Raw genomic sequence first — 19,984 nt, forward strand, 5'->3', positions numbered from 1 at the left:
CTGCCCCCTAGATACCCCCACAGCTGTGATCTTTGGGTTCTGTCTAGTTTAATATAAGTGACTGTCACAGACACTGTCAAAACTATGCCTATCCTTTCTGCTCATCTGCTCCAATTCTAAAAGCTGTACTATCATTTCCCACTCTATGAATAGAGGAGGCAGACCTTTCATTCATCCGTCCATCCTCCACACAAGTGGCTGGGACAGGTGGAGCCACTCATAATAACTCCAGCAGCACTAGAGGACCATGGTGACACTGTACTACTTGTGAGGGGTGATGAAGATTTTTTTTTTTTGTACACTGATTGCTTTTACACCCATAAAGGCTGTAAAAGCAATCATTTCTCCTTCTCTCTAGCTGCATTCTTGCAGCCATTGAGAACTACTGTGTGAGCTGTGATTGGTCACAGCTTGTCACATGGTACAAGGCTGTTGTGAATAGCCTTATACCATGTGACCTCTGTGATCATTCACAGATTTCACACGTAGTAAGCAATGATGTCACAAGTGAAATCTTGCTTACTACTCTGCATGTGATCACTGATTGGCCAACGAGTGATCACATGATCGGAACCTCGCACAGAGGTCCCATCCGACGATCGGTGTTCCATTGTGTCCAGAGGACACAGCGGGCACCGGATCGCGGTGCTGCGCGCTCCCAGGGAGCGCGTACAGCTAGAAAATGCGGGTGCCGTTTATGAACGGCAACCCGCCCCTGGAGTGCCACCATCCGGCCGATTATAAACAGCAGGCGGACGGCAAGTGGTTAATGATGATAATTTTAGATTAGTCCTCACCAAGACAGGAAACAAGGGTGAATTACTATTGGGGGTAGAACCTGCAACAGAAACCTGACAGAGTACCCAACAGTTGCCCATAGTAACAAAAAAATTAGAAAAACAAATTACTTGAGTTTCAATTTTTATTTTAGAAGCTGAACAGGCCAAGATTTGGAGTGGAGGCACTCATATTACAGACAATCATAGTCCGATATTGGCAGCTTTATGCTGTTGCTGGCAAGTTATAACTGAGTTGGACTTAAACTTCTTGGGCACTCAAATTGCAAGAGAACACGATTTCCCAGTTCTGCACAACAGCGAGGCTTTATAAAGCCAAATGATGATGTCACTTCCTCAGTGGATAAAATAAACAACCAACACTGGAATCCTGCTGTGTGAAAATTACACCTTTATTATAGCTCTGTTGGAGGAGTAGTAAACTACCACCAGGATCTGTACCCATAGGAATCTCTGAGATATAATAAAAGACGCTGGCTTGTAATTCAATCCTCTAGTGTCCTCTTAAAACTACAATAATTATTTTTGTGTGGTGCTGGCCTTTACAGTACAGCTATACCTTTAACAAAGACTACAATACCCACCCACTCTAGCGCTCCTGAACTAATCTGCATGAAACCCCTACCTAAGCTGCTTATCTCCATTGGACAGCCGCAGCCTGCTCTAGTCTTCATCACTACTGGCTGCACCTACACTGTAAACCCCCAAAAACTTTAATAGGGCTGTACTCTGAGTCTGAGGACGCTTTGCAGGTGGCCCCTATACAGTGAGGACAGTGAAGATTTTGGCCTGGAGAGGATAGAGACAAGAAGAGTGGCACAGTTTTCCATAAAAAGTTAAGTATGCAGCTAGAATGGGGTTTTTTCGTGTATTTAATCTCAGGAGGTACAGGGAGGGTGAGTATTGGCAGCTTATAGTAAAGATACAGCTGTTCTATTACCCACTTCAAGTCCGGACACTTTTACCCCCTTCCTGTCCAGGCCAATTTTCAGCGCTATCACACTTTGAATGACAATTGCATGGTCATGCAACACTGTACCCATATGAATTTTTTAGCATTTTTTTGAGACAGATAAAACTTTATTTTGGTGGTATTTCTTCACCACTGGGATTTTTTTTTTTTTTTTGCTAAATAAATGAAAAAGTCCACAAATTTTGAAAAAAAGTGTTTTTCTTAAAAAAGTTTGCATATAAATAATCTTTCTTCATAAATCTTGGCCAAAATTTATTCAGTTATCTTTTTAGTAAAAAAAAAATAACCCAAATTAGTTTATAACCAAAAATTATAATTTTTCAAAAACTTTTTTACATTTTTATTTTTTTATATTATTATTTATGTTTTTTTTTTTTACATACGGTCACCCTAGCAGTACTACTTGTGGGGGGTGATGAAGATTTTTTTTTTTCTTTTTACACTGATTGCTTTTACACCCATAAAGGCTGTAAAAGCAATTATTTCTCCTTCTCTCTGGCTGCATTCTTGCAGCCATTGAGAAATACTGTGAGAGCTGTGATTGGCCACAGCTTGTCACATGGTACAAGGCTGTTGTGAATAGCCTTGTACCATGTGACCTCTGTGATCATTCACAGATTTCACACGTAGTAAGCAATGATGTCAGAAGTGACATCTTGCTTACTACTCTTCATGTGATCACTGATTTGCCAATCAGTGATCACATGATCGGGACCTCACACAGAGGTCCCGTATAACGATCGGTTTTCCACTGTGTCCAGAGGACACAGCGGGCACTGGATTGCGGTGCTGTGCGCTCCCAGGGAGCGTGCACAAGCAGGATGTTTATAAACGGCCACCTGCCCCTGCACTGCTCCCGTCCGGCCGTTTATATACACGGGCCAGACGGGAAGTGGTTAAAGGAAATATATTAATGGCTAAAAGAGAGTGGGTGAAGCAGTTATCGGAGCATTCTTCTCACTTCTTCTCTCAAAGAGCAGAAGTGGGAGGCCACCTGTATTATGTACATGTAAAAACCCATATCTCCAAAACCCTTCATTGTCGTATTAGACACCCATGTTTTCAGTTGTGGATGGAATTTAAGGGTTCCCTTAGGAATAATTGAAAACATTCAAAGAGTTTGCATCAAGAACAAGATTTTACACTTCATTGTGGACATCCTATTTGCAGGTCCTTACCATCTGGAAGCAAAAGTCGAGCAATATCTTGCATTAGAGTGAAATGCCCAGCTTGCTGACATCTGTAGAGGCTGCGAAGTAAGGCAGGTGCAGCCTCATCCCAGTTCCTCAGGAGGTAACTGAGAGCTGACAGTGCCACCTCCTGGGAGATGTGTAGCAGCAGCTGAATGGGTGAAAACAAGCAGAGATGAGCAACGAAAATGGCAGCTTTATTGTACATCTTTAATACCTTTTGCCACTTAATATTACATGCATTGATTAACTTGCAACACTCTTATCACTGTGCATTTTAACCCCTTCACGCCTAAGGGTAAAACAAATCTTAAAGCATAAGTAAAATTTTACAACTTTGACGTGGTAAATGGTAATGGATATGCCCTAATTTTTTTTTTTATCAAAGGAAAACTGGCCCAAAATAGTAAAGAAAACATGTTTTTTTAACTTAGCTGTGTGTTTCTTGTAAATACCATAACCTAGTACCAAAGAACAACCCAAAATAAATTTTCCAGCTCTTGATGATTGCAGCGATACCATATATGTGTGTTGTTTGTACCTGTACCACAGCCCAGAAACAATGGTGCGAGTTTTGTTTTTTTTTCACCTAAAATACACTGTCACTGATACCAATTAAAAAAAAAAAAAAATTAAATTCCTGACCTTTGACTTTGACCTTGATCCAAACACTAACCCTGACACTGAACTAGATCAAACCTTGATCTAGGTATTTTTTCTTTATTTTTTTGTCCATCCACTCAACTACATCACAGTAATTGACAGAATATTCTAGCAGAGAGCAAAGTAAGAGCAGATCCAACGGCATCATGGGAGAAGAGCTTCTTCCTGTCCAGCTGCAATCTGAAGTGTTGTAGTGATCACATAAACATCTGATTTTTTTAAATTCTATCACATGTGCCTGACTGTTAGAAGCGCTGAGATACCCTCACTGGCACCAGCGATGAGTTCACTGTGCACATACGCACCACTGATCTGCCACTTCTAAAACACTGCCACAGCACTCACCTAAGGACACTACCTAAAACTGAGGCTTTGCTGAGCTTAGAAAGGTTATGCCTGGGCAGGGATTCCTGCCTTTTTTTGGGCAGTGTTCATTCACCTGAAGGTAGCAGCGTAATCCAAGTTGACATGAATATAAAAACCTCTGTGTCCTGTGAGGTTTGATTACATACCATGTCACCTCCCCTGCTAGATAGGGCTGTGATGTGTTTTACAGAGCTGTCAAAATCACAGGACTTGATGGGGTGAAATATAAATCCTTTGGGAAGTAAAACAAATCTCATGTATGTATTTCATATGGGTATTTAGCGGTTTGCCTGGAGTTTGGCTTTAAAGACAGTACTTACCATAGTTCTTTTCTATAGTCAAAATACATAAAGTAACAAAAAGGTTCATTAAATGTTGTGGCTATGCTTGAAAAAAAAAAGAAGCAAAATCAATATGAATTTAACCTATAACATCTTATGTTACTTTATAAAAAAAAGAAGACAAAACATAAGCATCATATTATGGCCTGCTGAAAGAAGCCACCATTACCTGTCTAGAGATGGTATTAGCAGTGCTTGGAGGGGTCTCAGATGAACACAGTTGCTGATAGGCCTCAGTATACTGATCTGCTGTACATACTCCATACTCCTTCTGCCAAACTCCGGTGAGTTTACTCATGAAAGTGTCCTCACCGCCGCTGCCAGCCCATTCATGAAAACATGGGGAAGCCTGCGTCTTCCAGTCTATCCCAGTCTTCTCCGCAATATGACTATAAAGAAGCTCGCTGGTACAGAGTAACAGCCTCTGCCCCTGCAAAACAAGTCAAGTGTTATAAATATTTCCATTCTGAACAGTAACTCTTCCAATATAATGGTCTGATTTGGTAATAATTGTTAAAGTGAACCCAGCCTCAGAGATAGGTATTTATTAGTTCTTACAGATATCACATTACACCCTTCAACAATACTTTCTCTCTAAAAGACTGGCACATCTTTGTTTAGCAGTTATCGAAGGTCAGCATCTACACCCTGGACTGAGATGTTGCCCCAGAGTTAAAACAATCATACAAATTACAAAGCCTTAAGCCCCGTATACACGGGCTGAATATTCGGAGGTATCAGCTGGTTCAATAGACACCGGCCGACTTTGGCCCGTTTGTATGGCAGCCGGTCCAACAGAAGCATGATGAACGTTCAGCTTAGGTCAAAGGGGCATGACTGAAAAAGACCTGCTGATCGGCATCCAATCAGCGCTCTCAGTCAATGGCTGACAGTGCTGACCAGTGTGTTCTGGTGGGAGGGCAGTCCCCCTGTCAGAACACACTAGCTCAGCGGAGGGATCGCTGTACTAACAAACATCGGATTGTTAGTACAGGGTCTCTTCCCAAACTCTTTTTTTTACATTTAACCTGCTGGGTTGAACAAAAAAATAAACTGATAGTATGTACTAGGCTTAAGCAGCAGTTTTCTGTTCAGGGCTGTGTGTGTATGCTTTGTCTCTCAAAGACTAAATTCCTGATGTTGCTTCTCACCTTGTAAACTGAACAGAAAAATACAACTTTGCAATAGTGACCACTGGAAAAGAGGAGACATTTATCCTCCTAACCGCAGCAGATTCATGGCATCTAGTCACCTGTCTGACACTCAAGGGATAGTATTTACTAGTAAAATTAGTTTTTTTCTTAAAAATACTTTCTCAATGTATGAATAGAGTTGGTTCCCACCATGTGTAGTGGTTTGTGGGTTCAATTTCAGAGGGAGTGTAAATGGACTATGAGTGTGCTAATCGGTACACTCACAACCCATCCAAAACTACAAGCCTGTCTGCCGCAGTGGCGGGCGGGACTTTTAGTTTTTCACTCACAGATTTTTGTGGATGAATGTTGTGTGGGCCACGCTGTTTTCAAAATGTGACAGCGGGTGCAGAGAGTGGATAATGGCGCAAAACAGACAAGATCATGCATCATGCGTTGAGATGTATTTTGAGTGCAACTGTTAATTTAAACATTTATGTCAGTGATACATTTATAAAGAATGATTTAAGATGAGTGGGAGTAATAAAATAGTTGAGTAGTAAATAAAAGGAAAATAGAGATATATATTCATATAACATTAGTAAGAGTTAATTTTACAATGTAGACTTGCATTGCATGTAAGAGTTGCAACATTGTAATATCTCAAATAACAGACTGTTTCAAATGATCTCCCTTTTTAAGTGAAACATGTCATAGTTTGTGACTACAGGAGAAATTGGGACAGTTGCAACAATTCAGACAGACAGAAACAGTGTGTGTATATATATATATATATATATATATATATATATATATATATATATATATATATATATATACACACACACAGGAAAGACACAGTTTTAGTCTGTCTGAATCGTTGTAACTGTCCCAACGTCACCTATAGGCACAAACTTTATGTTTATGACTATAAACCATGTCCACATATCAGGCGTAAAATCTGAGTAGGTAAACCACGTTTCACTTAAAAAGGGGGATAATATATACCTAAAATGTGCAGAACAAAACATAATTACACCATAAACAAATAAATACCAAAGTGAGCAAATAAGCACAAATAGATAAATTGTGAAAAGAGACCCACAGATCATTCTTCTGTGTGACTATAAATACAATTGTGGTGATCAATCAACTCCAAGCAAGTCATACACAAAACATGGAAAGTGATAAATATTAATGTGAATGAAAGTGTGATACCCATTTTTAAATAAAAAGGATATAACTAATTTACAACACTGTAAGGTTTGGTCTTCTCTCTTTATGATCTGAGCTGATATTGATTGGAGTGTGGAGCTATTCCTGCTTTTGGCTATATGGGGATTTGATCCCACAAGCGCTTATCGCTACTCAATAACTAGAGTGCCATTGATCTCTGGTAAGGTGGTGTGCTCTCTATCTCCTGTCTCCACGGAATCTTGTAATAAGCCTTGAAAGTGGAATTTGGCACTGCACAAGATTATACTCACTTGGATGAATGCAGTGGTAGACTTTTATTCACATGAATATTTATCACAACTTGTTTTGTGTATGACTTGTTGGGAGCTGATTGATCACCATAACTGTATTTATATAGTCACATAAAATTTTTGTGTATGAGACACAAAAGCAGAGTCTTTTTACACAGTTTTATCTATTTTTGATAATTTGCTCAGTTTGGTATGTTTATGGTATAATTAACTTAGCACTGCACATTAAGAATATATATGTATACTAAAATTAGTGTCAAAATGTTGATGCTAGCTGCTTCTTTCTTCTTTTTGATTGTTTATTTTACCAGAGTACACAGAGTTTTGGTGGGTAGGGTGCACCAAGCAGCGCTGCAATTGTGCTGCATTTTTCAAAATGGACATAAATGACAAATTTTTAAAAAACAAAAAAGAAAACTAACCTAGCCCCTTAACCTAATCTAATCCAGAACTCCTTTCACTGGGATGATGTTAAAGACTTTTCTGATGGCGTTATTGACTCTGGTCAAACACACGCTGGAAGCATTGGACATTTTTACCTGCCTTGAGCCAATCTATATTTCTAGTGAGTTGCTCGCTTTAAAAGGAAGGTGGGGCTAACTTGAAGGTAAATCTGCTCTCAGTTTATTCATTGCTATATATGCCCCGGTTTGGGAGTTGAGAGTTTAGCATTGGGAACCATACTTTGCATAGGTGCCTTGGCACGACAGTATGACTTCATTAATGTTTGCCAATGTATGTGACAAACACCTTGACATTTAATTTACATATTAGATGCAGATTAAGTTAATCTTTTGTGCTAGATTACTCGAGTGCTGGGAAATTGTATATTTTTAGCACTAGAAAGACTGGCATAATAAACAATATATATCTCTGCTAACCAGCAGGCTGGAATGAGGCTGTAGGCATTGCTGGGCCCCAACCCAGTTCTTCACAGTGACATGTTCCTGTGCACAGCGCAAGGCGAAGGAGGCGGCCAAGTCCTTCTCTCCTGCAAGTAATGCTAGTTCAGCTGCAGTGGTCAGAGACAGCAGGTCTCCTTTCTTGGCCAGGACTTTAGCTGCATCATAGGGAGAGGATGCCCCTAAGTAACTGCAAGACAAGGAAAGCGAGAGACAAAAAGATATAGAATGTCAAACAACAAGCCCTTTTTTAAAGGGCAACGATACACAAATTACATTTTCAAAAACTGGCACATTTAAAAGAGGTTTCCTTGTAAAAGTTTCAATAGATGATAAAAACCAAAAACATTTAAAATGGCACAGTCATATTTTTAAACATATAGCTGTCCTTCTAGGTCTTGTAATCACTTGGAAAATATTAAGAGCTCAACTCCAACCCAAATTTTTTTACTTTTTTTTTTTTAGTTTTGGACAGAACGGGATAAGGGTTAGTGTTGGTGTCTGTGTACCTATAGGGGAGATTTTCCTTAAGCCTCATCAGGACAAAAAGCGATAGAGAAATTTCTTCTACATTAAAAAGAACTAAAACCAATTTTTAGTGGAGTGGGGAAGGGTTTTAATGTTTGACAATTTTGCTATCTGTTCCTTCTTGACACAGACAGCAAGGAGCAGTGACAACTGCTCCTTTAAAATCATCTATGAGCATCACAAGAATGGGACGTGAAGGAAAAAAAAAAAAGACTGGAGTTGAAGTCTACTTCTGGGCAAAATAATATAAATAAACATATACATAGTGCATCTCTACAATACATGCACATTCCTCATGATTTTTTTCTGTAATAACACTGCAAGTACAGAAAAATACCTGTTGATCTGCCAGAAATCCAGGGAGCTCCTACATTCTTGGGATGAGCTGACAACTCTGCCCTTGGTGGAGATGAAAATCCTAGGCAATGATATCAGCCCTGCCCAATGCTCCCCCGCTGTACTACAGAACAGTTCCCTTGAGGTATCCTGAACAAGTGTGGTTTGAAAGTTCAGCTCACTTATTGCTGACTCAGGGGTCTAACTTTGAGTATATTCCTGGGTCCAGCTCTGTGTCAAAGTTCTCCCAAGGAAGGTATGTTAACTAGGACTCTCAAAGTGGAACTTTAGCCAGAAAATTAAGTCTTGCTAGAACACTTCAGGTACAGCTATGAAAAACATTAAAAATAAGTGCTTATAATGTTTTAAATCCAGTAATACTCTGTCTCACCCTGCTCTGTACATGCTCAATTGCTCTATTATTCAGCACAGTGCCAAAAATGTAGAGGCTGATCTGCTGAAACCTAAATATTTACAGCTGCTCAGAGGCTCTGGGCTTCAGCATAACAGCAGCCTCCAGCCAGAAGTAACAGAAACAATGCTGGAGGCAATTTACAGCACACACTAATTTTGGTAGCATAAAATACGAATGTGAAATGTATGTTTCTTGTTAAAGAACATTTTTTTTTCAAGCGGTTATTTTTTTATCAAGTGGTTATGGGTAAAGGTCTGCTGTAAGCACCATGTGTCTAAAAACGTGGACTACTCTATGAATGCACTTTACAGAGAATGAGTCAACATTTATACGGTGCGTAATAACAGGTCATTAGGCTGTTAGAATTGTTTTACCCAAGCCTTGAGTTCTCTTACAAGGGCATTTATATTATTTAACAGACCACAGTGTTTTGCCTGGAATCCAACTACTCCCAAATCCTTAACTAGAGTCAGGTACTTGCCACTTGGCAGCCATGGCGTAGTGTCCATCCTGCTCCAGCACTGCAGCCCAGCTGGTGTACAGCTCCCGTAATATGGGGTCATCCGAGAGCAGGCGTGCTTTAGCCACAACAATAGCTTCCCTGGAATAAATAAGAAGGGGAATCAGAATCTTTCAGCTTCTGTGCCATTACATGTAAAAATATTCACCATATTCATCGTAGTCCCTCCATAATCTTATGGGGACAGTAAAAATCTCTGATTGGAAACCATGGACTAAAATGGGATACTGAATAAGCTCATCAGCAATAAGGAACAAACAAATTTAAATATTTCAATTCCCCTGCTTATGCAGGGCAAAACAAAATGGCAGTTTTACCCCCTCCTCCTCCTCCACGGCAGCACTCGCTTACACCAGTTATGTCTTATTCTCACGTCACTCCATTCAGACACTGGGAGAAAAGTGAAACAGACACTTTCAGGTATGGCTAAGCAGGAGACTCTATCCCCTGCTCCCATGTGACAATGCTAGGTGCCACATAATTGGCCCAGGGAAGGAGCCTATAGCCTTGTGCAAATGCCAGAAAGTTGGTTTGGAGCTTACGCAAGGCTTTTCTTACCCAGTCCTGGAGAAAAAACAGAGTTGCGCAGGAGCGGAGAAAGGTGAGTATGCACGGTTGAAGAGGGTTGAGTTAAGTGACCCTTATAATTTGTGCTACAAGGATATAGGAAAACAACTTTAAGAGCTTTACTGTTAGGCAGACCTTGTGGTCCTCACTAGTTGATACTTCGGACATTGGCAACATAGGCCTAAGTCCTCTAAACAATGGCAACTAAAAGACAGCAATGTGATACATCAGCGGAAATTTTGATACAAATATCAGAGAATGCCAAGTTAGAATATAAATATTAGAGGGGGAGGTAATGGCTCTTGAGCTGCGTAGTATATAACTGGGATAGCATGAAAACAGATAGCCCTCGGTTGCCTCAAAGAAATGGAATAAATCTATTTAATATCACAGTGATATAGTAATCTCCCTTTGGGATAAGAACAATAATATACACATAGAATAAAATGTATCTCTGTTTAACTAACAGATCATACATATGCTCAGGAGCTGTCCTCAAGCTCCTTTATCTTGGATACCTTTGAGTTCACAAACAACAGCTTCCAATTAAATCAGGATGCTGCTGGATCAAGGACTGACACAATGATGAAAGAACACTGTGATTGGACTATAGCACAATGTGAAAAATTCAGATGATCAATAGAAAAAAAACCCAAAACTTTAAAATGTACGTGGATGCTTAATCAACGCAGGCAATGCAAACAGGACAATAATGGCCCGCTCTCTTTGTCCTGACAAAGACTTAGTCATAAAGGAAAGGTAACAATCATGCCTAGATCCTACAATAGAAAAAAAAAAAAACTTTTTCAGCACACATACCTGTAGAAATGGTTTCCTTGCAGTAGTTGAACAGCTTCGTATACTTTGTTAATAGACAGAAGGTGGGAAGCAGCTTTTGTGTATTGTTCCTGGAAGCAAAGTTGCTTCACATAGGATTCAACTGTCCAAACCCAGACCTTGTATCCAGCTACAGGCAGAATAAAAATACCATTAATCTAATGCAGTCCCTTCTAAGTCCAGAATTTGGAACTGATGAGGGATAAGTACAATATACATGTATAGCCAGCTATCTACTGTGCACAGAAAATTACAAGACTCAGTGAAATAAAAACTGTATGCATTTTCTCTAAATACCGGCCTAATCATTCCCTTCGTTCCTCCCAAGACCTCCTGCTCTCTAGCTCCCTCATCACCTCCTCCCATGCTTGCCTCCAGGACTTTTACTGAACCCCTACCCCAATCTGTCTATCTCCTACTTAGTTTGCTTTTAGACGATCCCTCAAAAACTCTCCTTTTCAGAGAAGCCTATTCTGCCCCTCCTGACAACTGGAGTTTTATTTTGTCCATCAGTTCATCCCCCCACAGTTATTAACGTTTGGATCACTTGACCCTCCCTCCTAGATTGTAAGCTCTAACGAGCAGGGCCCTCTGATTCCCCCTGTATTGAATTGTATTCTAACTGTACTGTCTGCCCTCATGTTGTAAAGCCATGCGCAAAATGTTGGCGCTATATAAATCCTGTATAATAATAATTTTCAACTTCTGTCAGAAAAGATTCTGAGTCTATTCATTCTGACCCCCTTACCTACCCATGGGAGACAGTGACACCAGTTGGTCTGTGAGCTCTCCCCTCTCTGCAGCAAGTTGTAACGTCCCCTTCAGGTCCCCTTTCCACAACATGATGTGGTGCTGCAGCTCAGGGTGTCCACCCTCAAGATGTGCTTTGCCTATTAGAAAAATAGAGTAAAGAGAAATAAAAAAAAAAAAAAAAAAGGAAATGCATAGTTATAGTTTAGGCTGTTATTTACAAACATATATAACTGCAACAATTAGCCTTCAGAACATATCCTATAATGTATTTTTTTAATTGTTTTACCTGTCTACCATCAGAATTGTCTACCATCAGAAATTCCAGCTTCCAGCAAAGGTGATTCAAGTTTAAATCCTCTTTAGGCCTCGTTCACAGAATATGTGCAGAAAAACTGACGGAAATTGACATGCAGATTACACTTGCAGAGACATCAGTTTACATCAGTTTTCCTGCACGCTTCAATGACTTTTACACGTTGCAGACTGAAGCGCAGAAAAAAAATCTTCACTTGATACTAGTGTTGTGGTGTCAACAGGGCACATAGAGAACAGCTGATTTTGTTGTGCCCCTGCAGAATGCGTGCAGAAAAAGTGACTGATGTGTCATGCTGTGAACGAATCCTTAAAAACAGTTTTTTTTTTTTAATAGAACTTTTTTTTTTTAATACTTTTTGTTACATTGTTGTTTGTCCTCCTGTAGCAAATCCTTGTGGTGAAAGGACTGGAGGAAGGGTCTGAGTACCTTATAAGGGTCTAGGTGGTGGTAAAGTGTGCGACCAGTGGTGTGATGTAACAACCTGGTCATCCACTTTAAACTAAGCTCTGAGTGGATAAATTTAGTGCCAAATTTCAAAGGTTGGCACTGTAAAGTAACTTTTTATCTGTTCATGACTCTGGACTGTATATAATTTCAAGCTTCACCTGTCACAGTGTGTATACCCTAAAATGGGGCTTCAGGGACTGGGTTCCACCTGTGGTGGACCTCGGCCTTCTTTAACTGTATAGAACCCTGTGGCTAACTCAACCCCATCATGTGCCAAGGTATGCTGGATCCAGTGCCCGAAGCAACATTACAGCCCATCCCCACAGTGTGGGGTATGAGTACGACTCTCACTGAGGTTGCAAAGATCAAAATACATTGCTTATGTAGAAGGTGAGTTTGAAGAATTCTTTAGGAAAATAATACAAGAAAACATTAAAGTAGTAAAGCTGGTTTCTTCAGGGAGGAGAAGAGGTTCATCACCTACAGACACTAACAAAAAACTGAGGACTCACAGAGTAAGGTAGGTTTATAGGGGATACACCCCAGACGTACAGGTCTTCCAATCACCTAAAGGTACAAACCTATAACCCATGATATACAAATAAGCCCATGTGCTGTACTGTATGGTTGAGATAAGGGTACAAGAAACGCATCTATTGTTCAAACAGTATATGATCAGAAAAAAACCCAAAAAACAGTTATACAAACCCTCTTCTTCCATGAGCCGATGCAGAGCAGCTCGATCACTATACAGACCAAGGTGAACAGAATCTTCCAGCAGGGCTTGGGATCCATCAGCTAGAGGAAATAAATTGCAATTAGCATAAGTAGGAATATTTCCTAAAACCTCAGAATGTGAGTACCAGCATTCAACAGTGAACCTGGGAGTTGCCACTGAACTACCCATTAGCCTACAGATTATGCCAAATTTAAGTCTAGTTTTGGATACACCGAGGAAGGATTAGAACCTCAATAAGGTTTTTAATGTATTTTCAATTTGTGCTTTCTTATTTCCTTATTGCTATGTGGCATTATTGCTATCTATATACCCGTTGGGAAGAACAAACTTCCCTACCTGTCCTGATGACCATTTTCACTGAGAAAGAAAGTGATAGGCAATTCAAAATGTTTTGGCTATCAGCTTAAGAGCAGTAACAGGGAAATCGTCCAATAAGAGCTACCTGTTCTAGTAACAACTGTCACTATAGGAAGACTTTCACATTTCACATTTAGCACTGTTCCTTACAATCTCTATAGACTACAAATCACCTCCTGCTGTTACAGAGAAGAGAGGGAGTGTTATGTAGTTTTTGCAGTGTAGTGTCCTAACATACTCCCTGTCCTAGTGGGACAACATTGCTCAGTACATTTGTCCACCTAGGACAAGAAGTCAATTGATGGCAACATTATCATGTTAAAATAAAGGACAAAAAAGTGTGGTAAAAGAAAACGAATGCAGCCAACACATCTAAGGACCAGTAAGCTGCAAAACAATCGATTTTTGTTCTCTTAGATACCCTTTAAAAACACCTCTAAACTCTAGCAGAAGCAAAAAAAAAAAAAAAAAAGTTTCCGTATGAGTTTCTTACTTTCACAAATATTATCAACTATAATACTACAACAATGAAAATGATGTCATGTGTTGTGAGTTTAGTGCCTGTTTACAATGAGTCGAATATTTAGCCACAAAAAAGGAAAAAAAACCCCCCAAAAAAAACAAAAAAAAAAACTTTCCTCCAAAGCTTCATGCCCCGTTGAAATGATCCATCTGTGCCAGAATAGATCTGCTGGCATCCTAACCCATACATCTCTGCCCATCCCTTCAAACATCTAAGGTTCACTCTGATGTAATTTAAGATACCAGGCAACAAACACACAGCACTGCATGACTGACAGAGGTTTTAAAAAGCATCTGATGGTGCTGTCTGGTGTCTACTGTCTGACAAAACAGAACTCTGTATGCACTTCCAGGCTTTCACACAAATGAGAGATTTCCAAGATAGCATCAGATACTCAATGACCTTTGAGGTTTATTGCCTGGTGTTCCTCTGTAGTTCTGGCACAAGCATTCTCTCACCTTCTTTGGTACAAACCGCCGCTGCCAGTTTCACACAATCTCGATGCTGTTCTTCCTTAGACCGGTGATCTTTGCCGGTACTAACAGGAAGGAGAGACTGAGACTTTTTCTTTCTTCCACGTGTGTCTGATGAGGAAAGCACAAAGAGAGAACACAAACTGATATGCTAAGAAATCCAAATCAAAGAGCTTATTAGGTTTTTAAAGTTTCAGAAATACATATAGGAAGCACAATAATTAACACTGTAAACATACAGGGAAAAAATGGGGTTACAGAGCACCAAAAAAAAGCAATGTAAGCAAAAAAAAAGAATGCATTTAGAGAAAGGAAAAAGGAAGGAGTGGTGAAAGAGAAGACAGCAAAGGAAGAAGGATGAGGGTAAAAGTAGAAAAAAGAAAGGGAGAGAAGTAAAAAAGAAAAAAGGAAGGGGAAAGAGGGAAGGAAAAAATAAAGGGTGGAGGACAGGTGTGGACTAGGGAGACCAGTGGGGCCCGATTAGATGCATGGAAATCTTAGTTTTCGTTGGGGGGTGGTTTCCAAGTGAGAGAAAATAAAGATCCAGATTTATATGGTGATTATAATCTAGCCACAGTGACCATGTTTAGAGAAATTCTGGTAATCATTAAGAACTGCAATGAGTTTCTCTGTGCCATAGTGCCCATCACTATGTCACCTCCACAATGTTGAGGACTTGATTTGTTTCCAGCACTGGCCAGCATTTGCCCAACAGAAACAACAATAAACAAGTCTATTAGTTTACTTTGGCATCTAGCAAGATCACAGACTGGCTTATGTAGCAATGCCTTCCTGGGGTTCCGAATCAAGTTACAGTTCAGAACTAACCTAATCAAATTATATTCGCAGATCCAGAACGGACAAGCTTTAGGGCAGTACCACCATACAGTATGTGTGTTAGAGTACCATTCTCTTCAAAGCATCGAAAGTAGGGAGAGGAGATAACTGCAGTCATTTAGCATATTGCTGTGAGCAGAAAACCCTTCCAACCATAACCAAGGTTAAAGATATATAAAACAGACACAGATGGTTAATATTTAAAGTGGTAAAAAGCCAATCTCCCATCACAGGGGCTTTTGGAGGGGACTAAGGGCTAGCCAGCTCAGTTCAGCCTCTGATCCCATGGAGAGAGCAGATCATTCTCGAATGATGGACAATAACATGATGAACGCTGAGAGCGAAGCTTGGAGTAATTCTCTGAATAAAGACAATAAAGCTTCCCTTCTGGAGTGGATGGAAAGGTGTAATATTGATCTTATACAGGTTGAAAGTCAGAGGAAATATGGTGGCCCTCCTGCAGACAGGGTTGGAGAAGCTCCTCCACTTGGGACCAAAATATTTATCAACAATCCTCTTCAAGAAATCTATGAAGATAAATTAATTCCACTATTTCAGACTGTGGGAATATTGTATGAGTTTTGTCTTATGATGACTTTTCTAATGGACAGATTACACAAGTAAAAGCCAAAACACCTGAAAGACAGCATACATAATGTACTTTGTGTATTCAGGGTTGTTGGCTTGTTGCTGGACCATCTGGAGTGGATTCCTGACTTGTTTGGGTGCCTAGCAGTTTATTAGTCTACTCTTAATTAGATCATTGTTTAATTAGGTTACTGATGATATTACTGGTTTAAGTTTGCATTGTTTAGGATCATGTGATCAAGCTCTTATCTGATTTTGGGGACAATGTATTTCTATACAGGGATATCAAAACTGGAAGCCAGGCATGGCTATTGCCATCCTTGTGAAGTAGACTTCTTTGTTTATATCACATGTACAATGCAATATATGCCAGTGTCAGGTCTTATAACAGAGGTCCTTGGAAGTCTGAGGTGATCCAATTACTTTGTGATCATTATGGCAACTATGGCTGCATCATAAGATCATGCTATGGAATTAGTTGGACTTCACAGGGCTGACATTTGCACACCTAAAAGGTTTTGCCAAGCTGTGGAAAAAACAATTTTCAAAGCATCAAAAGTAGAATATTTAATGTCTATTTCAATCGTATCACAAATTACCTGTTTTTTCTTTTACATGTTCCTTCTTAACAGGCACTCTTTTTATGGTTGGACTGAGACTACGTCCCTCCACTGTGGGCAATGATGATGGCAGATCTGGCACAGTGTCAGACTCTATTGTAGCTGTAACTGTAAAGAAAAACATATGTTATGATATAACAAAGTAATAAGAACTATATTATTTTAAGTTAGCTTTCAGAGCAATCAGGCCTCCTCTTTGTATAGTGAGCACAAAAAAAATCTGAAACACAGGAGGTGGGATGACTGCCAATGTTAAGCCTAGTACTCACAATGAGAATATTGCACAATTGATTGTCCATTTTTTTTTCTAGCATGCTAGTCTCATATTGAAAATGAATAAGTTACTAAAGTTACGGAAAATTCTTGTAAGAATACAACTTCCCAGGATGATGTAATGTATTCTTTCATTTCTTGGTCACTCGATTTTTTTTTCAGATGAATACTGTACTGATTAATTGAAAATCGTTCGTTCCGTTATCTTATGAGAAACATTTTCGTGCTTGTTCCTTTGGATATTTTCACATGAACTGTCTCAATAAGACCAAGAAAGCTGTGTACTAATGATCAGATTATCGTAAGATCGCTCCGAAAACCTTTTTTTTTGGCCCGATTTTTTCATTGTGTGTACTAGACATTAATCTACATATAAGGAGACAGTGAAATGAAATATTACAAAGATGCATAGATAAGTCCTTCCTCTAAAGAGGCACCTGGCGGTCTGAGGGAAGACCTCGCTGTTCATGACAGATATGGAAAGACCCCACCATGAAAACAAACTGGTGAAGGGAAAAAGAGATTCCTTTTTGTAAAATACAAATGTACTTGGTGGCAGAATTAGCTTTAAAAAGATGGCACCTGGTTAGAAGTAAATGCAGGCATAGTAGATAATGAAATGCACAACCTACCTATCAGCAAAACCTTTTATTAAATTCCAAAGTTTTAATAGGTTTTATACAATCAGTGGTGGTTTTGTTGCAAGTCCGATTACTGCCCTTCTGGCCCGGTCTGTGAGTTTTGGTGGACGGCCTTTTCTTATAAGGGTTACAGTGGTGCCATATTCTTTCCATTTTGTTATAATGTATTAATGGTGCTCCATGGGATGTTCCAAGCTTTGGATTTTTTTTTTTTTTATAACCCAACTCTAACCTATATCTCCACAACTGCATGTTGCTTGTTTAGTGGTGTTGCATACTCAGGGACCTTTCACAACAAGTGTATTGTACTTATACTGACATCATGTCACACTTTGATTGCACACATTTAATCATCATGTCACTCATTTAATTATGGGACAACTGAAATTGATTGGTTTGACCACGTTATTTAAAGGTTTCGTAACAAAGGGTGTGCATATTTATACACACTAAAGATATCTGTCCTTTTGTCCTAATTATTGTTTTTAACATAATAAAAGGGCCTTAAAGACTGGTCCCCCACTCCCTGTTAAGGATTGGCAGATTTGGGGAGCGTATACCCGAAATTGACAGGTACCTGCTCACACTTCTGCTGCGATCGCTTGGGACGGGTGTCAGCAACCTGCGGCTCCAGAGCCGCATGCGGCTCTTTTTCACCTTTGCTGCGGCTCCGGAGCACACTGCCCACCAGGTGACAGGCAGCCGCGGCTCGCGAGCCACATGCGGCCTCTTTACACACTTCAATGCGGCTCTTCTGTGTGCCGGTCGCCCGCTCCCCTCCCTCCTCTCGGGCGGCCGCCCCAAAAGTCAGGACTCTGCAGCTAGCCCAGCAATGGGCAAACTACGGCCCGGCGGACCTTTTAATCCGGCCCGCGGAGCGTGGCAAACATTGGCTGTCAGGATGTAGGCGGGGCAGCCAGGATGTAGGCGGGGCAGCGTGACGAACTCCTCTCCTCTCACAGTCCGCCCTGAAGACCGGAACGGTGCGGGAACACGGCGAGAGGAACGCGCGGAGCAAAGGTAAGTGAATTGACACAATATGGGGAATGAATTACTATAGGGGGGATGAATTACTATATGGGGGATGAATTACTATGGGGGATGAATTACTATGGGGGATGAATTACTATATGGGGGATGAATTACTATATGGGGGATGAATTACTATATGGGGGATGTATTACTATGGGGGATGAATTACTATATGGGGGATGAATTACTATATGGGGGATGAATTACTATGGGGGATGAATTACTATATGGGGGATGAATTAATACGGGGGGATGAATAACTATAGGGGGGATGAATTACTATATGGGGGATGAATTACTATATGGGGGATGAATTACTATATGGGGGATGAATTAATTGTGCCCAAGAAGCATCCGGAAAAATATACATTTGTCTGAAATTTGTTAGGACTGCAGTACACTGGGGTTTCATTATGTGCCCTCTGAAGTGAACACATATATTTGCAAATGTGTGCAAACTAAACCCTGTGTTTTAACATGAACAATTAGAGTCATTTTGGTTTGTTGCAGACCAGCTTGTAAGTAAGCTGGGAATTTTTGTTTGTTGTTTTTTAACATGTCGCCTTCCATGTGCAAAGACCAGGCATAGGTTGGGGCGCTGTTCCTCCTCCTAATACTAAAGATAGGGCAAAGTTTATGCCCACTGACACCAGAACATTTTCAACTCCCACGGGCCACTGTTTGCTCCGCCTAAAGTCTGAAGAACAGTAAACTGGTCCTTTGGTTAGAAAGTTTGGAAACCCCTGATCTAGGTCATTAGTGTGACATCAGTTTCAGAAACTGTTGAGATCATTCAGAATTTGACCTGCAGTTGACCTCCTTCTAAATTGCAAATGACATACTTTAAAGCGGAGTTCCACTTGCACTGTAAAAAAATAAAAGTCAGCAGCTACAAAAACTGTAGCTGCTGATTTTTAAAAATCAGCCACTCACCTGTCCCACAATCCCATGGTGTCCTCCCCACAGCCCGTTTCACCAGCCGCCTGTGTTCCAGGCGCCTGCATCTTCATTATGGGCATCCGTCTGTGAAAGCTTGCGTCTTCACAGCTGGGTGTCCAATGCGCATTTGCGAGTAGCGCTGCACTTCCTGAATAGCCCTGTAGTCTTCTGGGACCTGTCACGTGTCCCACAAAAATTCGGGGAGGGAGGGTGGGATGACAACTTCCGCTTCCGATCGCCTAGGCAGTCACAGCAGAAGTGGGTACCTGTCAATTTCAGGTACCCGCTCCCCAAAGGTGCCAATCCTTAATGGGGAGCGGGGGACCAGTCTTTAAAGCGGAACTTTTGGGTGGAACGCCGCTTTAAAGTGAGTTCATAATCCCATAGGCTT

General features: G+C 40.4%; 1 protein-coding gene across 2 annotated transcripts in view; it reads right to left on the reverse strand.

Annotated features, from left to right (window-relative positions):
• The window catches only part of GEMIN5 (gem nuclear organelle associated protein 5), a 103,460-nt gene that overhangs the window by 17,145 nt on the left and 66,331 nt on the right, over nt 1-19,984 (reverse strand). For both annotated transcript variants that reach the window (XM_089682830.1, XM_089682828.1), the window contains exons 18-26: nt 16,688-16,816; nt 14,649-14,774; nt 13,280-13,369; nt 11,808-11,945; nt 11,038-11,185; nt 9,613-9,732; nt 7,832-8,042; nt 4,500-4,760; nt 2,949-3,111 (exon numbers count right to left, since the gene is read on the reverse strand). In XM_089682830.1, the coding sequence (XP_089538956.1) occupies nt 2,949-3,111; nt 4,500-4,760; nt 7,832-8,042; nt 9,613-9,732; nt 11,038-11,185; nt 11,808-11,945; nt 13,280-13,369; nt 14,649-14,774; nt 16,688-16,816 (1,386 nt within the window). The remainder of the gene's footprint in view (nt 1-2,948; nt 3,112-4,499; nt 4,761-7,831; nt 8,043-9,612; nt 9,733-11,037; nt 11,186-11,807; nt 11,946-13,279; nt 13,370-14,648; nt 14,775-16,687; nt 16,817-19,984) is intronic.

This window comes from Staurois parvus, unplaced genomic scaffold, assembly GCF_062004578.1.
Source record: "Staurois parvus isolate SC_StPar_1 unplaced genomic scaffold, SC_StPar_1.0 ptg000298l, whole genome shotgun sequence".
NCBI lineage: Eukaryota > Metazoa > Chordata > Amphibia > Anura > Ranidae > Staurois > Staurois parvus.